Source organism: Tachysurus vachellii, chromosome 11 (assembly GCF_030014155.1).
Source record: "Tachysurus vachellii isolate PV-2020 chromosome 11, HZAU_Pvac_v1, whole genome shotgun sequence".
Taxonomy (NCBI): Eukaryota; Metazoa; Chordata; class Actinopteri; order Siluriformes; family Bagridae; genus Tachysurus; species Tachysurus vachellii.
In genome coordinates this window covers 14,095,733-14,116,454 of record NC_083470.1, presented here as the reverse complement: position 1 = coordinate 14,116,454, position 20,722 = coordinate 14,095,733, and the positions used below count along the sequence as shown (strand labels likewise).

At 38.4% G+C, this 20,722-nt stretch overlaps 2 protein-coding genes across 2 annotated transcripts; one reads left to right on the top strand and one right to left on the bottom strand.

Annotated features, from left to right (window-relative positions):
- Positions 1-826: 826 nt before the first annotated feature.
- On the top strand, positions 827-7,413 carry LOC132854044 (protein FAM240C). The gene is made up of 3 exons (XM_060882167.1): positions 827-1,012; positions 6,615-6,768; positions 7,215-7,413. The coding sequence occupies exons 2-3, from the start codon at positions 6,647-6,649 to the stop codon at positions 7,324-7,326; spliced, it is 234 nt and encodes a 77-aa protein (XP_060738150.1). The 5' UTR covers positions 827-1,012; positions 6,615-6,646; the 3' UTR covers positions 7,327-7,413.
- A 1,455-nt stretch (positions 7,414-8,868) lies between these two features.
- Positions 8,869-20,698, bottom strand: srp19 (signal recognition particle 19). The gene is made up of 5 exons (XM_060881650.1): positions 20,541-20,698; positions 15,790-15,865; positions 10,705-10,776; positions 10,428-10,536; positions 8,869-9,384 (listed from the first exon to the last, which is right to left on the bottom strand). Exons 1-5 carry the CDS (start codon positions 20,576-20,578, stop codon positions 9,254-9,256), a joined length of 426 nt encoding a protein of 141 aa, XP_060737633.1. The 5' UTR covers positions 20,579-20,698; the 3' UTR covers positions 8,869-9,253.
- Positions 20,699-20,722: the final 24 nt, after the last annotated feature.

The following is a 20,722-nucleotide window of genomic DNA, read 5'->3' as shown; positions in this document are numbered from 1 at the left end:
GAACTAAGAGGCATAAACATATTCCATCATCAGAATGATTCTGGGCACAAAATGAGCACCACGAGGACATGGTTTGCCCAGGTTGGAATAGAAGAACTTGGGTGTCCTGCACAGAGCCTGACTTCAGCCGCACTGAACATTTTTGAGATTATCTAGAATGCCAACTGCACCCCAGACATCCACACCAGACATCATTCACAACCACACTCCAAAATCTAGTTTAAAGCCTTCCTAGAATAGTAAAGGGTATTATAATAGACAAAAAAAAATCAATAAATCTGCAAAAGGATGTTAAACAGCACATATGGTGTGATGGTCAGATGTCCACAAACCTTTGCCCATATAGTGTACAGGCATACTCACGTGAATGTTTATACAGTCTTGATTTGTTCCTGCACTCTCTCTCACTTATTGTGTCATCATTTATATTGTCTTTTTATTGCTCTTGCTGTGAACATGCATAGGATTTGCTCATGTGGCTGCACATTTGTACTCACTAAACAGATTCAAATAAACCGTTGAATCTTGAAACTCTTAAAGCAGCAAAACTATGACAATGCTAGACTGTCTATGACTGTATATATATATATATATATATATATATATATATATATATATATATATATATATATATATATATATATATACGTATATATATATATATATATATATATATATATATACGTATATATATATATATATATATATATATATATATACGTATATATATATATATATATATATATATATATATATATATATATATATATATATATATATATATATATATATATATATGTATATATATATAAACTTGTCGGTTGTTGTCAAAATTGCAGGTAGAATATGTGCAGCTAAGACTTTGGAGCCAGAATATATACAGTAGATATAGCCTATTGGACAGTGGCTCCAACACTTGCCCACACATATTGGTTATGGACACACCCCTGCTTTAAACTGCTAGTGCGCAGGCTGAGAGAAGTGCAACTTAAGATGGTGCAACGAAAAACAGGTAAGTACAGCCTTATTAAATAATGAATGAATTAATTTGTTAATTAAAGTTTAATGAATTGGTTTGTTGGGTAATTTGCACAAATATATTACGCTTTGAATCATTACAGAATATTTGCCTACTAGCTGACACTGGCAAATCCATCACGTTGTTCTAATTTATATGTAGCTAATTGACTGTTCCAGTTGAATATATACTGATAAACGGCACGTAACATTGTCTCACAATTGTCTGATGTTGATTTATGCTCCACTTGTTGTATTGGGGTATTACGATTTGTGTCAATAACCAACTTTGTCAAGTTCCTTCAAGTGTTAGCTAAGGTCATACAGTCAGTAATACATTGTTAAGCAATTTACAGTGGATATAAAAAAAAAAAAAATCAATACACACCTGTTGAAATTGCAGGATTTTGTAATGACGTCAAGAAAAATCATATCAGATCTTTTTCAACCTTGATAAAGCAATATTCGACTGATTATATTATAGATTATAATATATTATTAGATTATATATTATATTTTTTCCATTATAGGAAAAAAAGAAAAAGCATAAAAACATACGAGCTGGTTGAAAAAGTGTGCAGAATGCAGAAGTCGAGTAGCAACTTTGCATATCATGATTTTTTTTCCATTTTTCTTTCCAAAAATGCTACAGATGTGTAAATGTAATGGGATTTATTTGTGGGCTTTGACTTTATTGCAAAATTTAAATCTTTTTCTTCTAATACATTGTCCAGAACTGTCAAAAACTGTCAATCACCTGATAATAATGGCTTCTTAGTTATGAACAAATAACTGAAGTGAAGGAAAAAGTGAAGAAAAATGACATTGAGAGAGAGAATTCAAGGTCAATTGAACTTGAAAAGGTTTTAAAAATCTAATTTAAAATCTAAATTACTGTGGGATTAAATATTGTTCTACAGTCATCCACTAGAGGGCCCTAGAGATTTTTTGGCTTCTCCTTTTCCACATTTAGATGTTAAGCATCTAAAAGTGGAAGTATTCAGCCAAAAAATGTACTCAAGTAAATGTAAAATAGTTTTAAAGTCTTAAAAGTAAAATGATGTAAAGATTAAAATGTAAAAAATGTAAAAAGATTTTTTTTACATAAATAAAAAGATATTAAGTGTTTTCATGTGAAAATATTCTTTAGCAACTATGTTATTTTGCCTGTAAATATTAGTTAATCCCTATGTGTTAGAAGTATTTACAGCTAGAATTTGACACTTGTTTTTACACTGAATTTGATTTAGTTTTATACTTGTGATTTGTATTGAGTATTTGAAAAGTCTCTCACTCATCTTCCACCGCTTATCCGAACTACCTCGGTTCACGGGGAGCCTGTGCCTATCTCAGGCGTCATCGGGCATCAAGGCAGGATACACCCTGGACGGAGTGCCAACCCATCACAGGGCACACACACACTCTCATTCACTCACGCACTCACACACTACGGACAATTTTCCAGAGATGCCAAATAAACCTACCATGCATGTCTTTGGACCGGGGGAGGAAACCCCCGAGGCACGGGGAGAACATGCAAACTCCACACACATAAGGTGGAGGCGGGAATCGAACCCCCAACCCTGGAGGTGTGAGGCGAACGTGCTAACCACTAAGCCACCGTGCCCCCCATTTGAAAAGTCTAAATAAAAATAAAAAAAAAATTAATTCTTTTTTTTTTTAGAAATTAAATTGAGCAAGTATTCAATTCAAAATTTCAGAATCTCTAAAGAAGATCATTTATTTAGTGCTGTGTAGTGTCTTATTGTTCTATGTGTGTTTGCCACTTAATGAAGAAAGTAGGTGCCATTTCCTATGTTCTGTTTAATGTTTTTTTACCTAAAAAAAAAGAAGACGACTCAGTGTTTGCCCTAAGAGGCCAGGACGTATGAGAACATAGGAAGCACTTCCATTCTTGAATAACTAGATCAACATCTTGCTGCTTGGCAAGCCACATGGCAGCCAGTGAAATCATAAATCAGGGCTCACTCTAAGCACTGAAACGACAAGATCCTTATAATGCAGAGTATCAAAAATATGGCATGGTTTTGCCAAGTCATAAAACTTCGGTACATTGATCCAGCCAAAACAAAGCAATGTCTTACAAAAAAATACAAATACAAATGGAAGCAATTCTCATGATACAGTATGAGGACATTTTAATCAGTCCTGCCCTTATATGCTAGTGCCTACTTTTAAAACCTGAAGTTTGTAGATAGAATTAGAGTTAATCTACAAGTACTGTATATAAGACAAGATTAAAACTCTAGTCTCTTGTTCTCATTCTTTTTTAATAATTTCCGTTAAAACACCTTAACGTCTTCAGAGCCCATTGGCAGTACAGATTTAGGATCATAATACTTGAACTGTAAAGTTTAAGAGATATCATATGTTACATTTGAACCACTATTTAATGTTTAAGAGGATTGGCTCTTACTCAAGAGTAAAAGAAAAAGAAAGAATAAGCTCATGTGCCCCTTACAATGTTGCTGCTTGGGTTGCAAAGCCCAGGCAGCTCCTATTGGAAAGAGATCCCTGGACAGACCCAGAATGTGCTGGAGAGAACTTATCCACAGTTGGATAAATATAATACATTATTCAGAGTGGGAAGCAGAAACAAATGCAGATTATATACTGTATATAGGAGGAGCACTACTGGTGTGTTTTATTTTATTCTGCAGGATGCAAAAGAACAGTTATATAATTGGATATGAAGCTTGTGGATGTGAGTGAGGGGGAAGATTTAAAGCTCTTAGGACAATGAATTTGTATTCATTTATTGCTGTGAATTTGCAGAGAAGCATTTACAGTGTTCATTCATTATCAAGCAGTTCATAATCAACTGCTTGATTAGGCCACTGATGGTGTCAGTTATGTTACTAGAATAGAATAGAAGCCTTTATTTTGTCATATATACATTACAGCACAGTGAAACAAGTTGGGGTCAGAGCACAGGGTCAGCCATGATACAGCACCCCAGGAGCAGTGATAGTTAAGGGCCCAAAAGTAGTTTGTTTAGACTTACATTTTGGAAAGCTGAACCAACTATTCATTAGAAAGTGCTGCAGCCTGAACAAACAAAATTAATAACTGTATAAGCAGGTCTTTATAAATTGGTCACATAGACAGAAATAATAACTCTATTTCAAATCATTCTGTTTCAAAAAATCTCCCTAAAAAGGTCATGGTGTAAATCTGAATATAACGTGTTATATCCATACTTTATCTACATACAACCAGACAATTCCATTTCACCACAAAAAGTAAATTCACCACAAAAAGTGTATAATTGAACCTCTGCTGTTGACACACCATTCCACTTATGTGGCTAATGCAGGTTAGAGGTTCTTTTTTCAGTATCAGTCAGATTTTCAGCACAGAATATTGTACAGGCATGGCTAACATGGCATGGCATGCTAGAGGGGGTGACTGGAAGCCATGGAATCTGATGAAGCTGACTATTTGTACTCCTGTGCTATTAATATTAATTGAAGTAAAGCTTTATCTGAGTTTGAAGTCCATGAAACAAAGAAAGTAAGTAAGGTTTTCGAAGGTCCAACTAACCAACTAACTAATTCAAAACCTTTACAAAAATATTTTATACTTGCCCAAAATGTTAAGGACAAAAGAAAAGTGATGATTTTAGGATGATTTTCTTCGTCTTATGGTCTGAATATTAACAACAGTACACATTTCTGATTAGCAGAATCTGCAGTATATGGATATTGTATGCAGAACCCTGTAACCCCACAGTAACCCCAGTAATATAATCTGTGCTGTGATCTCCAAAAAACCTCATTTTATGAATTTAAAACATATAAACTTGTATGTTTGTGGCATATGCTTTTGTCATTCTTGAACATTCTACATCATTTTCCATCATCATGAAAAATCCTAATCATTATAATAAGATGTTGCTTAAAGGACCTGAGAAAAAAGCAGTGTGTTCAGCTCTATAGAAGTTTCTAACAGCGTGTCCAGTGAACTTCTGATCTTTACTGAACCCAGAAACTATAATAAATATATTTAGATTGCTATTGTTGTATACAATTTTGACTATGTTCATGTTTTGATTTGTCATAACACAAAAATGCTACATATTGTATGGTACTAAGAAACTGTCTAATGTCTGCATAGTGGCATGAACTTGGAGTGACAAAACCTTGGAGTGTTTAACAGACAAACAAATCATGCATAATAATAATGATAATAATAATAATAAAATATGTATCTATTGTTATTATTAGTAGTAGTACATTTTGATCTTTATGGTCTGTATATCAAAACAATGTCACTTGGGTACCCACCCTGAAAGGCACTTACAAATAAGTTCCTAAAATAATTTTTTACATAAGCAGCATCGTTTTAAGACATATTATGTATTATGACTTATACAAAACAAAAGCTCACAAGTCTTCACCTCAGTGTTGACTTGTGTTCTAATTAATATTAGTATCATTTGATAGCATAGCACAAGATTTGTAAAAATAGACTATGATAATCTCAACTGACCTCTGCTTAATGCCCTGGACTTATGACATATCATGCTCTAAAGAAATGAAATGTCAAGCACGTGCTAACAGATTTGTATGGCACTCCATATTTTCCAGGATACTGATGGACCTTTCCACTGAGATGATCCTAGTGATAATGTGATTTAGCCCAATGTCAAATAAAAAAGCATGCATTGCCTGCTGGGTTTGCCTACTGCTTGAATGTATTTACAGTTGATTTAATTTCTTGTTAATAATTATTGCTGTAATTCTAACTATTATAAACCTGTTAGGAGAAAAAAAATAGATTTAAATAGCTTTTTATAATATTTGTTTTAAAGTCTTTAAAAAAAGTTTGCATCCTCAAAGTGACAAATTTGCCTCATGAAAGAAATACCATAGGTTCAGGAAATATAGTGAATATTTGGCTGTAGACCATAACCTGATATAGACATCAGTTGTTCAGCCTTAGTAATATGATCCATGGCTGCCAGAGTTGCTTTGCTGCTTATGTATTCTCATTTGTCCTGCCAGGTTCTTTTAACATGATGTGTGTGTACATTAAAAGCTGATGCTGAAAATCTCCTGTGACACTTAGCAGAACATGCGATGCTATCACCCAGATACTGTACAGTGTACATAACTTTGGGGCACCTGTTGAGTACCATAATACTGTTATGGGCTTTTGCTAAACTAAGTGTCAATGGATGGGGGACACTGCACATTGGGAATTGTATCGCGATTCCACTGAGGCGTCTGAACATATCTCAATCATCTCAATCATTTGCACAGTTGATTCTCTGTGCAGTCAATAAATAAACTTCCCTGGGCAAAGAGCTTAAAAAGGTAATCTTCAATTTTAGAGATACTACTAGAAACATTTGTGATAATACAGGAGAACGAGAGACAGCACCTCAAAATTAATCTCATTATACGTTACTCAGCAATACAGTTTTGTATTAATATTTGGATCTCCACTGGAATATAAGATTACCAGATTATAAGGCTTTGACTTATTCTAGGAAACTGAACTTAACTATGCATGTGATAGTGCTTTATATAGCTTAGTTTATATAGTGAATTTTTAACAATTTTTGTCCTCAGTGCCTTAGGACTGCAAGAGCTATAAAGTGGACATGAATGCAGCACTAATCCATGACAAATTATTTATCAAAGGATTCTGGGAGAAAAGAATTACAAATCACTCCCAGATCAAAGAGAATGAGGAATTAAGACTGAAGAACAGTGCTATGTCAAAGTAAGAAACGTTTTTCTTTTATTGTAAAAAAAAAAATATTAAAAAAAGTACTTTTACTTTCATGGTGACATAAAGCTAATTAGAAAATAATCAAAGCGTTTCACTGGGCTATAAGAAAGGATTTGTAAATGGTCATTAAGTTTGCTAATCTGAGAATGTTAATCGTTTATAACGGTCTTGAAACGTTTTTGGAAAGCAACCTTAGCTATAATAAAGGATCAATGTTTATAGTAATAATAATAATAATAATAATAATAATGCTATTGTTTTTACTATTGTTTATTATTATTATTATTATTATTATTATTATTATTATTATTATTATTAAGCTTTTTCAGAATTATTGATCTATTAATCTATTCCTAGATTCTGTGTCACTGGTGAACATCATGTCCTTAAGTGAGACACCATGACATAAATGTTTATTTTAATTTGTGTTTATTTAGGCTCCGTGCTGAATGGCTAATAAGACTCGAGAGTCGAACAAAACATATCAAGAACTTCAACGACATGTGTGCCGTTATGTCAGCAGAGGTCAACCACGCTGATCCGGAATAATTTAAGACATGCTTCCCAATACATAAAATTTGGGATGTTTTGCTGCAGAGAAGATAAAATACAAAATAAAAAGAAATATATGAATACATAAAATGTTAAGTATATATTATTTATTTCATATTTGTCTATGTCTACATATATTGTTGTCTACATTGTTTATCCATTTATGTTTATTTCTGCATTGACTTCTTGCACAAATGAGGGTCTGTCAATCAAATGTGTCACTTGCCTTGTGTACATGCCGGACTTCAACACCAGAATATACACAACAGTAAAAGAGATAAACAGTCTTGGCTTTGAGGACACTAGAACACAAGCAGCTGCACTGTCTATCCTGCCAATATATCTGTGGCTCCTTGGCATTATCTGAAATCACATTCTGCATAAATCTTCAACATAACGTATTACAGTTTCACATAATGAGAGAGTACATGATTAAATGAAGTTTACTTAGACAATTTACAAGTCAGACTCAAATATTTCATTTAAAAAAAAATTATCGATAATGTGCTTTAGGTACAATTACCTTTGACCTATAAACATTTTAATATATAGGAAACTCATCACTTAGGTCATTTTTTTAAAATGGAATTTTACTGATTTGGGAATAAAAAAGGTTTGGGATTAGATTAGTTCTGCTATAATAGAGCCAAAAACATCAACCCATGAGACAGAGTGATGAAGGGATAGATCATGAAAAACTATCACACACAAATAACTTGAATTTCTTACTGTATATATGTAGGATGTGCAGAAACTAGGAAGGGGTGCTTAATAACGTGGTCGGTACAGATACAGTTTATACCCCAAAAACACAGAGAGAGAGACACACACACACACAGAGAAACACACACACAGACAGAGACACACACACTCCAGAGACACACAGACAGACACACTGAGACACGCACACAATGGTAAGCCAACCTGATAAAAAGGTCGAAGATGGCAGGTGGGTGTTCCTGATAAACTGTGTTTAAGTGTTTGGAAATTAATTGATGATGAACTCCATGTTTAAGTGAGTTTGAAAATTTAACAGACAGCATTGCACCTCAGTCTATAAGCATTACACCTCGAGTCTCGACTGTTTCACCTGAACACAAAATAATTAAATGAATCAATGAGGCAATAAACGCAGCTCTAAATGACAGAAATCCTTTAGAGTGAAATTAATGGGAAATAAATCCAAACTACAAGATTCCTTTTATTCCCCCTTTCTGGCCTTCCAGATTTTCAATGCATCTATACCTTTACTCAAAAAAAAAAACCACCAATCCCAATTCCAGTGGCATTAAACCACCTTACATCACTCACACTTTTTATAATATTGTTAACACAGACGCTGCTCATCTGGAACATTTCATTCTGACTCACTGATTAACTTGCTACATAAAAAGTCAATGGCACATAAAACGATGACAGAAAATCAGTCAGACCAACTAAGCAGGTAAACTGCATAATTGAGGGAAATAATAATAATAATAATAATAATAATAATAATAATAATAATAATAATAATAATAAATACAAGATATACTGAGCTGCTGATGTATTTAATTTTTATTTGCTTTTGTATGAAAAAATTACAATTTCTGAAAAGCAACCAAAGCGCAACTGACTCCAATTATTACATCAACAAAACGTTTAACAATTTTCTTTCATTTGAAATGTTTTAATACTGTAATAACAAACAATACAAACATCAGAAATGAGGAGGTTTAAAATAAAAATTTGTTGCCGCTTGCATTTTGCATACGATTTAACGATGAACATTGATCATATACGTAAAACTTGAACGTTGAAAAGTGACAGAACTGTTAAGGCCTGGTGTAGGTTTCTTTATTGTCAAGACATGCAAAAGAATCATAAGCAACCGTATAGATCAATATAATATTTGTATGAATAAACTAACTTCAGGGGCATATAGTTACTTCTTCTTCTTCTTTCCTTTCTTCCCTCCTTCTCCTTGTTGTGCTCCTGTGTCACTTCCTCCACTCTTCTGTGTTCTTGTCTTTAGCTTTGGAATCATTTCGGCCAGATAGAGCATGACATCCTTTTCTACAATAAACAAATATTACATCACCACAAGGCTCTGTTTTTTTTTTTTTTTAAAGCACAGATTGTGCGAGTGAGTGTGTGATCAAATTGACAATTAAAATACTGTTATGCTGAAGTACGTCAACATTTTGAACCGGCAACACAAAACATAGTTTAATGTCAGATAATCAGTAAGACGTTTGTGTTTGATGATCGACTGTAAAAAAGTTTTGTTGCAGATCTGCACTAAATAGCACTCCATACAAAACACTAAATCTGAATAGGACCACACTTTGTTCTCAGACCATCTTAAATACGTATGGCATTAATTCCACGATATTTTAAAAATTTCTTTGAGATTCTGGTCCATGTTGAGATCATTGCATCATGTCTTGAGATCTATTTAAATCCCGTGTTTGGGAAGTACACTGAAGTCGTTCTCATGTTCATGGAACTAATCTGAGATGACTTATGCATTAAGGCTATGAAGGGATACACAGAGTCAGCAACAAAACTCAAATAGGCCGTGTTGTTCAAACAATGCTAAACTCGTGTTAAGGGCCACAATGTTTGCCAAGAAAACATTCCCCACACCATTAGACACTCACACCACCAGCCAGACTGTTGACACAAGAGAGGCTGGATCCATAGATTCATGCCGTTGATGCCAAATTCCTGGCCTACAGCAGAAATTGATATCCATTGGAGCAGATGATGACGTATGCATTCTGAGATGCTTTTCTTCTCACCACACTTGTAAAGCTACAATGTGTACTCTATAATCAAAATCTGTTGTGTTTCCCGTTCAAGCAGTTTGTTTGGGAACTTATAAACAATTCATTGTAATCACTCCAAAATTAAGAAATAAAATGAGTCCTATTTTACTTCTTCCATATGTTTTAGACTCTATATGAGTTAGAACTACATATATTAAACCAACATCAGGATTATGCCATCATCAGCCTGTGGTTAGCACCTGATGTTTGGAACCAAGGCCATGGTTGAGAATCTGCTCCAGATGGAAAATACAGTTGGATTGAAACACGAGATACATTGACACTTACTAGAGGTAAATTTGTCTTGACACAAAGTTCCATCGTCTCGTTTGATTTGAACTCGCACTCTTCCTCTGAACTGTACATCTCTATTCCATTCCCTTGGATACAGCTTATTCTGAATGGGGAAAGACAAATGAAAATCAAATTGAAGCTCCGCTACATTAGATTACAGAACGCATATGAGGAAGTCAACAATCAGCACAGGCTTTTCAAGAATACAATCGAAACCAAAAAGTAAAAGCTTGGTGACTTGAAGCACAAATGTTAAAACAAGCAACAGTACCTCAAGTCTGACGTTCAATCCTGCTGCAGTTAGTACATCTTTGATTTCAGCACACGAAGGGTTATCCACACCCTAGGAGGGAATTTGGATTGATTTTAAAACATATCTATAACTATTATGCATATCGTCGCTGTCGGGCGGAAACCTTGTATGTCCAAATTTGGTCAATTTCATATTTTTTCACACATCGATGCTATTGGTCAGTCCCCACGTGGGTCTGTTATTTTTACAAGTTATTAACCAATCTAAAGTCTTGAAAATAGCTTGAGCGCAAATCTCATAACTCCATTGGACACTTCAACTGTCCACCTCTTCCTCACTCCGCGGGAGAGCTTCGCGGCATATTTCTCCTTAATAAGACTCGCAACGAATTAACACGTCTTCTGACGTAAATGTCTTCAAAACACTGGGCTCAAAGAAAAAAAAATCTTGACCCCCGCTAGTTCTGGTGCTCGTCTGAGGACAGGAATTTAGCGCAAGACAATCCACTGCAACACGGACTAAACCCTGTTCACTGCAGATAAGATACGCCGTTTTTTTCATTTCCTGAAAAATAACGCTTTTGGAGATATGAGGATTCCGTCCGACAGCGACGATATACATAACAATTGTGTATATTGATGAAACGTATAAGAACATACAATAAGGAAAAATAAATATTGCTACCCTTGATAAAGATAGGTCAAAAATAGTAACGGAAAAGTGTGTGCAGTTAATTAGCCTCATCTCTCAGAAAGATCTAACCATGATTTATACAAAATATTTTTAACAAGATCATTCTTTGTCCCAGACCTAGAAAGTCTTTATAAACAGAACATCTTGTTTCAGTTGCTTGAGTTAAGTGGTCAAGACAATTCAATAAGTCATTCATTAAAATGAGTAAGTTTGGTAAATATTCTAATTAAATAAAACAAAACCATGTTGAACACCAATCAGGTAGGGATGGGCGATATCGCCTAAAATCCATATTGCGATATACATTGCAGCCTCTTGCGATAACGATATATATTGCGATATATAAATTATAATAGAACCATTTCAGAACAGGTTACACAGACCCTTAGGAAAACCAAACTGCTAAATGTATTTTTTTTTTAAGAAATAAAGAAACGTATGTCGTTTTGAGAACATTTGTTGTGCAAAAGCAAAACTGTAATTATACAACAAAATGTTGCAGATAAATAAAAGTCTTTCCTTCTAAAAGGCACTATACTTAGTTTAAGTCCTTGGTTCTTAAATGCCACCCAAGTTGCAGAGAACAGAAAAACTGGTCTTTTTAGTTAAGGAACATACACTGTACTGAAAATACTTTCAGTATTAATTAGGCAAAGAAAATTATTTTGTGTAAATGCACAGATACTTTAAATAAAAACATATTTCAAACCTGCAGCCGAGGTAACGCATTTGGTTTTAAACATTTTGTTCTCCTAATGAAATTAAAACTGGTGTCTTGTTAATAAAGGAACGGACACTGTGAATTAGCTCTTAGCTGGAACTTTTTGCCCCACACACTCTACAGAGTATATTTTTCTGCTGCTTGTCGGTCGGCTTAAATCCAAACCAAGTCCAAATAATAGATGTTGCACCGGTCTTTTTCACGAGCTCCTCTGTTTCGCTGACGCTTTCAGCCATGTTTATTCAAGATGACGAATATGATGATTCGTTGCAGCCGGCTGCAGCTCGTGGCTCTAAATTTCGCGGGTAGATTGCGTCATCAACATGCATTATCGCGATAGTGCAATAGAATTAAAATCTCTATCGTAGGCCAATTTTGTATCGTTTATATCACCCATTACTACAATCAGGCAATGAATTACCATATCTGGAAATGCCCATATCTACTGTAAGGGCAATAATAAAGCTGTACAAGTCAAGTCAAGAAGCTTTTATTGTCATTTCAAACACACACATCTGATGCTGTAGACAGTGAAATGACAACGTCTCTCCAGGACCACGGTGATACATAGAACATAAACAGAGCTACAAAGAACTACACAGAGCTAAGTAAGTGAAGAGGAGGACAAGATTATTACACCCTGTGCACAGTGTGAAGGATGGCCAGAGAGGCAAAAATGTTTCCTAAGAATATGGTTCTGATTTTGCATTTTGCAATTCTCTCAACACACGGATTACAGCCTCAGTGCTTAGCTCCTCAGTGTTTGCTCTGTTTTTGTTAGTTTTTCCTGTTCTGTGTCAAGAAAATCCGATCAGTTTCACCTGAACATTCGGCAGCACACACCACAAGATCTTTTTCCGTTTTTTGTGTATTCCGACGTTTTGCTGAATATTGTATTTGGCGGAGGGCTGTGCTGTTTAAACGCTTTAGGACGCGCAGACGGGGGAAGCGCGCCAGCGTGCTCGTGAAGCTCAGACAGCGCAAGTTAAGAACACAGCTGCCTAGCATCCATCTGGTGAATGTCCGCTCTCTACCAAACAAAACGGACGAACTCCTTCTGCTCACCCAGACAAATAAGGACTTTTCGAACTCTGCTGCTCTCTGCTTCACGGAAACCTGGCTGAACGACTCCATTCTGGACAGCGCGTTAAGTCTGCTGAGTTTTCAGCTCTTTAGAGCGGATCGTAACGCAAAATCAACGGGGAAATCCCGCAGCTTTAATAAAGCGATTCTCTCACATGAACTGCCTAAATACGGACATCATGTTACATGTCCACCAGAGACAGTAACCCACTGGATCACTGTTACACAACAATAAAGGATGCATATCACTCTGCCCCACGGGCAGCTCTGGGGCTCTCTGATCACTGTTGAGTTCATCTCATACCGACCTACAGGCAGAATCAGCTAAACCTGTATTAAGGACTGTAAAAAGATGGACTAAGGAAGCGAAGCAGGATTTACAAGCCTGTTTTTCTCACTGATTGGACTGTTTTTGAAGCTGCTGCCACCGACCTGGACTAGCTCACAGAGACTGTAACATCATATATCAGTTTCTGTGAGGATTTGTGTATTCCTACCAGGACTCACTTAACTTACAACAATGATAAACCATGGTTCACTGCAAAACTCAGCCAGCTCCGTCAGGCCAAAGTGGATGCTCACAGAAATGGGGATAGAGTCCTGTAAAAACAGGCCAAATACACACTGGAAAAGGAGATCAGAGTGGCACTATTCCTCTAATGACTCAGCTTCAGTGTGGAAAGGTCTGAGAGCCATCACCGCACTGTGGTGAATCAACAACTGGCAGACGACCTGAACGAGTTATACTGCAGGTTTGAAAAAGCCCAATTTCACACATCCTGTAACCTCCGACTCCGCCACACCTAAAATTCAGTTCAGTGAGGATGATGTGTGCCAGTTCTTCAGGAAGAACAAGAGAAGAAAAGCACCAGGCCTAGACAGCTTTTCACTAGCATGTCTGAAAACCGGTGCTGAACAGCTGGCCCCCATCTTCACACGGATCTTCAACAGATCACTGAAGCTGTGTGAAGTCCCCTCATGCGTCAAAAGGTCCACCATCATTCCCATTACAAAGAAACCCAAAATTATCAGACTAAATGACTACAGACCTGTGGCTGGTTTTGGCTTATCTGAAGGACATCACTGGACCCCCTGCAGTTTGCCTACAGAGCAAATAGGTCTGTGAATGATGCATTCAATATGGGACTGCATTATGTTCTGCAGCATCTGGACAGACCATGGACTTATGTGAGGATCCTGTTTGTGGACTTCAGCTCTGCCTTTAACACCATCATCCCATCACTCCTTCAGCCCAAATTAACCCAGCTCTCTGTGCCCTCCTCTGTCTGTCAGTGGATCACCAGCTTTCTGACAGACAGGCAGCAGCTAGTGCGACTGGGAAAACCAAAATCCAGCACCCACACCATCAGCACTGGCACCCCTCAGGGTTGTGTCCTCTCCCCAATGCTCTTCTCCCTGTACACAAATGACTGCACCTCTAATGACCCCTCTGTCAAGCTCCTGAAGTTTGCAGACGACACCACACTGATCTGCCTCATCCAGGACGGTGACGAGTCTGCTTACAGACTGGAGGTTGAACAGCTGGCTGTCTGGTGCAGTCTTAACAACCTGGAGCTGAACATGCTCCAGACAGTGGAGATGATCGTGGACTTCAGGAGAAACGCCCCTGCTCTCCCCCCACTCATCATCATGGACAGCATTGTTACAGCAGTGGAGTCATTCAGATTCCTGGGAACCACAATTTCCCAGGACCTGAAGTGGGACATTCACATTGACTCCATTGTGAAAAAGGCTCAGCAGAGGTTGTACTTCCTTCGCCAACTGAGAAAGTTCAACCTGCCACAGGATCTGCTGAAACAGTTCTACACTGCTATCATCGAATCCATCCTCTGCACTTCAGTGACTGTTTGGTTCAGCTCAGCTACCCAATCCGACCTCAGGAGACTACAGAGGGTAGTCCAGACTGCTGAGCGAATCATTGGCACAACACTCCCAACTCTCCAAGATCTGTACTTCTCCAGAGTGTGCAAAAGGGCTAAGACAATCACTCTGGACCCCTCACATCCAGCACACTCACTCTTTGAACTGTTGTCCTGAGTACCAGAACGACAAGACATAGGAACAGTTTCTTCCCTCAGGCAATCCATCTGATGAACACTTGACATACACGAAACACACAACACTATTCTTACATTATTTACTTAAAACACATACTTACTTATTTATATTTCAATTTGCACATTTTCCACTGTACATACAAACTGTCTATATTATATATCATATGTGTGTTCATGTCTTGTCATTGTCACTCTGTTACACTGTGGAGCTTCTGTACTAAAACAAATTCCTTGTATGTGGAAACATACCTGGCAATAAAGATCTTTCTGATTCTGATAAAACTGTAGTATTTTAGGGCCAAAATTTAAATCTACAATTTGACAGCACTTCCATGATGAATTAGTTGAATGGAATGTTAGAACAATTCCCTCTCCTTTATCTAATGTGGGATTCTGTATAGTGAAGCAGTTACTTAATCTAATCAAATACACAGACAAAGACAAAGAATTTCAAATCACTTTGTTTATAGCCATCTTAATAAGGATGACTATAATTCTGGAGTTGATTGTATTATCTGTTTGCCTCACCTTTGCTTGTGGTATCCGTCGACCCTCTGCTAAGCTCTTTTTACTGTTAATGTAGGCTGGATATATACAGAGAAACCTGTAAGAAAGAGAACAATTTTGCTGAGATCATTAATCTTAGGTAACTGCTTTAACCGAAGCCTGACAATCAAACACAGAGTACAAGACAGGGACAGAGTGGTGGATATCAGGCCCTAATACAGTTAAGCTGATGTAGGTGATTAGAGACAAAGTAAAGCTGCAAATAAAATAGTCTTAGCCTTTGTAATTTCTAACATCCACCATCGTCGCCGTCCCTAAATTTGCTCACCTGTGTGGCACTTCATTTTATGCACATAAAATTAAACATTATACATTTATAAGCCACGGAGTGATAACATACAGACACAGACATACACACAGTGTTATAAACACACAATGTTACACAGACAGACACAATGTTACATAGACACATACACACACATACACAGACACAATGTTATAAACGCACAACGTTACACACACGCGCAACGTTACACACACACACACCACGTTATACACACACACCACGTTATACACACACACACACACGTTATACACACACACACACACCACGTTATACACACACACACACACACACACACACACCACGTTATACACACACCACGTTATACACACACCACGTTATACACACACCACGTTATACACACACCACGTTATACACACACCACGTTATACACACACACACACACACACCACGTTATACACACACACACACACACACCACGTTATACACACACACACACACACACACCACGTTATACACACACACACCACGTTATACACACACACACCACGTTATACACACACACACACACACACACACCACGTTATACACACACACACACCACGTTATACACACACACACACACCACGTTATACACACACACCACGTTATACACACACACACACACACGTTATACACACACACACACACGTTATACACACACACACACACCACGTTATACACACACACACACACACACACACACCACGTTATACACACACCACGTTATACACACACCACGTTATACACACACACACACACACCACGTTATACACACACACACACACACACACCACGTTATACACACACACACACACACACACCACGTTATACACACACACACACACACACACACCACGTTATACACACACACACCACGTTATACACACACACACACACACACACACACCACGTTATACACACACACACACACCACGTTATACACACACACACACACACACCACGTTATACACACACACACACACACACCACGTTATACACACACACACACACACACCACGTTATACACACACACACACACACACCACGTTATACACACACACACACACACACCACGTTATACACACACACACACACACACCACGTTATACACACACACACACACACACCACGTTATACACACACACCACGTTATACACACACACACACACACACACCACGTTATACACACACACACACACACACCACGTTATACACACACACACACACACCACGTTATACACACACACACACACACCACGTTATACACACACACACACACCACGTTATACACACACACACACACCACGTTATACACACACACACACACCACGTTATACACACACACACACACCACGTTATACACACACACACACACACCACGTTATACACACACACACACACCACGTTATACACACACACACACACCACGTTATACACACACACACACACCACGTTATACACACACACACACACACCACGTTATACACACACACACACACACCACGTTATACACACACACACACACCACGTTATACACACACACACCACGTTATACACACACACACACACACCACGTTATACACACACACACACACCACGTTATACACACACACACACACCACGTTATACACACACACACACCACGTTATACACACACACACACACCACGTTATACACACACACACACACCACGTTATACACACACACACACACCACGTTATACACACACACACACACCACGTTATACACACACACACACACCACGTTATACACACACACACACCACGTTATACACACACACACACCACGTTATACACACACACACACCACGTTATACACACACACACACCACGTTATACACACACACACACACCACGTTATACACACACACACCACGTTATACACACACACACACCACGTTATACACACACACACACACCACGTTATACACACACACACACACCACGTTATACACACACACACACACCACGTTATACACACACACACACCACGTTATACACACACACACACACCACGTTATACACACACACACACACCACGTTATACACACACACACACACCACGTTATACACACACACACACACCACGTTATACACACACACACACCACGTTATACACACACACACCACGTTATACACACACACACCACGTTATACACACACACACCACGTTATACACACACACACCACGTTATACACACACACACACCACGTTATACACACACACACACCACGTTATACACACACACACACCACGTTATACACACACACACACCACGTTATACACACACACACACACCACGTTATACACACACCACGTTATACACACACACACCACGTTATACACACACACACCACGTTATACACACACACCACGTTATACACACACACACCACGTTATACACACACACACACACACCACGTTATACACACACACACACACACACCACGTTATACACACACCCACACACGTTATACACACACCCACCACGTTATACACACACCCACCACGTTATACACACACACACCACGTTATACACACACACACCACGTTATACACACACACACCACGTTATACACACACACACACACACACCACGTTATACACACACACACACCACGTTATACACACACACACACCACGTTATACACACACACCACGTTATACACACACACACACCACGTTATACACACACACACACACCACGTTATACACACACACACACACCACGTTATACACACACACCACGTTATACACACACACCACGTTATACACACACACCACGTTATACACACACACCACGTTATACACACACACCACGTTATACACACACACCACGTTATACACACACACCACGTTATACACACACACACACACCACGTTATACACACACACACACACACACCACGTTATACACACACACACACACACACCACGTTATACACACACACACACCACGTTATACACACACACACACCACGTTATACACACACACACACACCACGTTATACACACACACACACCACGTTATACACACACACACACACCACGTTATACACACACACACACACCACGTTATACACACACACACCACGTTATACACACACACACACACACACCACGTTATACACACACACACACACACACACCACGTTACACACACAACGTTACACACACAACGTTACACACACACACACAACGTTACACACACACACACAACGTTACACACACACACACAACGTTACACACACACACACACCGTTACACACACACACACACCGTTACACACACACACACAACGTTACACACACACACACAACGTTACACACACACACACAACGTTACACACACACACACAACGTTACACACACACACACAACGTTACACACACACACACACCGTTACACACACACACACACCGTTACACACACACACACCGTTACACACACACACCGTTACACACACACACACCGTTACACACACACACCGTTACACACACACCGTTACACACACAACGTTACACACACACACACAACGTTACACACACACACACAACGTTACACACACACACACAACGTTACACACACACAACGTTACACACACACAACGTTACACACACACAACGTTACACACACACACACACACACACCACGTTATACACACACACCACATTATACACACACACACACACACACCACGTTATACACACACAACGTTACACACACACACACACACACACCACGTTATACACACACAACGTTACACACACACACACAACATTACACACACACACACAACGTTACACACACACACACAACGTTACACACACACACACAACGTTACACACACACACAACGTTACACACACACACAACGTTACACACATACACACACACAACGTTACACACACACACAACGTTACACACACACACAACGTTACACACACACACAACGTTACACACACACACACAACGTTACACACACACACACAACGTTACACACACACACAACGTTACACACACACACAACGTTACACACACACACAACGTTACACACACACACACACAACGTTACACACACACACACACAACGTTACACACACACACACACAACGTTACACACACACACACACACACACACAACGTTACACACACACACACACACACACACACACACACACACACACACACACACACACACAATACCTAATTGTTGTACGTGAACACTTAATGTTCCATGTTCATTCATTGAACGACTTTAGAAACATTGAGAGCTCCACTGTGTACTTTATCATTTTTTATCATTTACCAACGTTTTCCGTCTAACGATTGGAGTGAATGAACAAACTGCATGTTACCATAATAACTTTTCTCTGGAAAAAAACAACAGTCTGATAATAAATTCACCTGGTTTCATCAGCGGGGTTGCTTGTTAAATAAGCCATCTTCCGTTCAATGTGTTTTCTAAAACAAAACCCTGTGAAACTGGACAAATATGTGGCTAAAGGACACGCTTACATTTCTCAAAAGCTACATATACCTCATCATTACAGAGACAGGAAGCGGCGTTTTTTACTGCGCTCAGGCCA

Bases quoted from the DNA above. Each gene is read 5' to 3' on its own strand.
- LOC132854044 (XM_060882167.1), top strand. From the start codon at position 6,647: ATGAATGCAGCACTAATCCATGACAAATTATTTATCAAAGGATTCTGG. The intron at 6,769-7,214 runs GTAAGAAACGTT...GTGTTTATTTAG, and splicing joins AAGAACAGTGCTATGTCAAA to GCTCCGTGCTGAATGGCTAA.
- srp19 (XM_060881650.1), bottom strand. From the start codon at position 20,578: ATGGCTTATTTAACAAGCAACCCCGCTGATGAAACCAG. The intron at 10,777-15,789 runs GTGAGGCAAACA...ATTCCCTCCTAG, and splicing joins GACGGATACCACAAGCAAAG to GGTGTGGATAACCCTTCGTG. The intron at 9,385-10,427 runs GTAAGTGTCAAT...TGTTTATTGTAG, and splicing joins TCAAGACAAATTTACCTCTA to AAAAGGATGTCATGCTCTAT.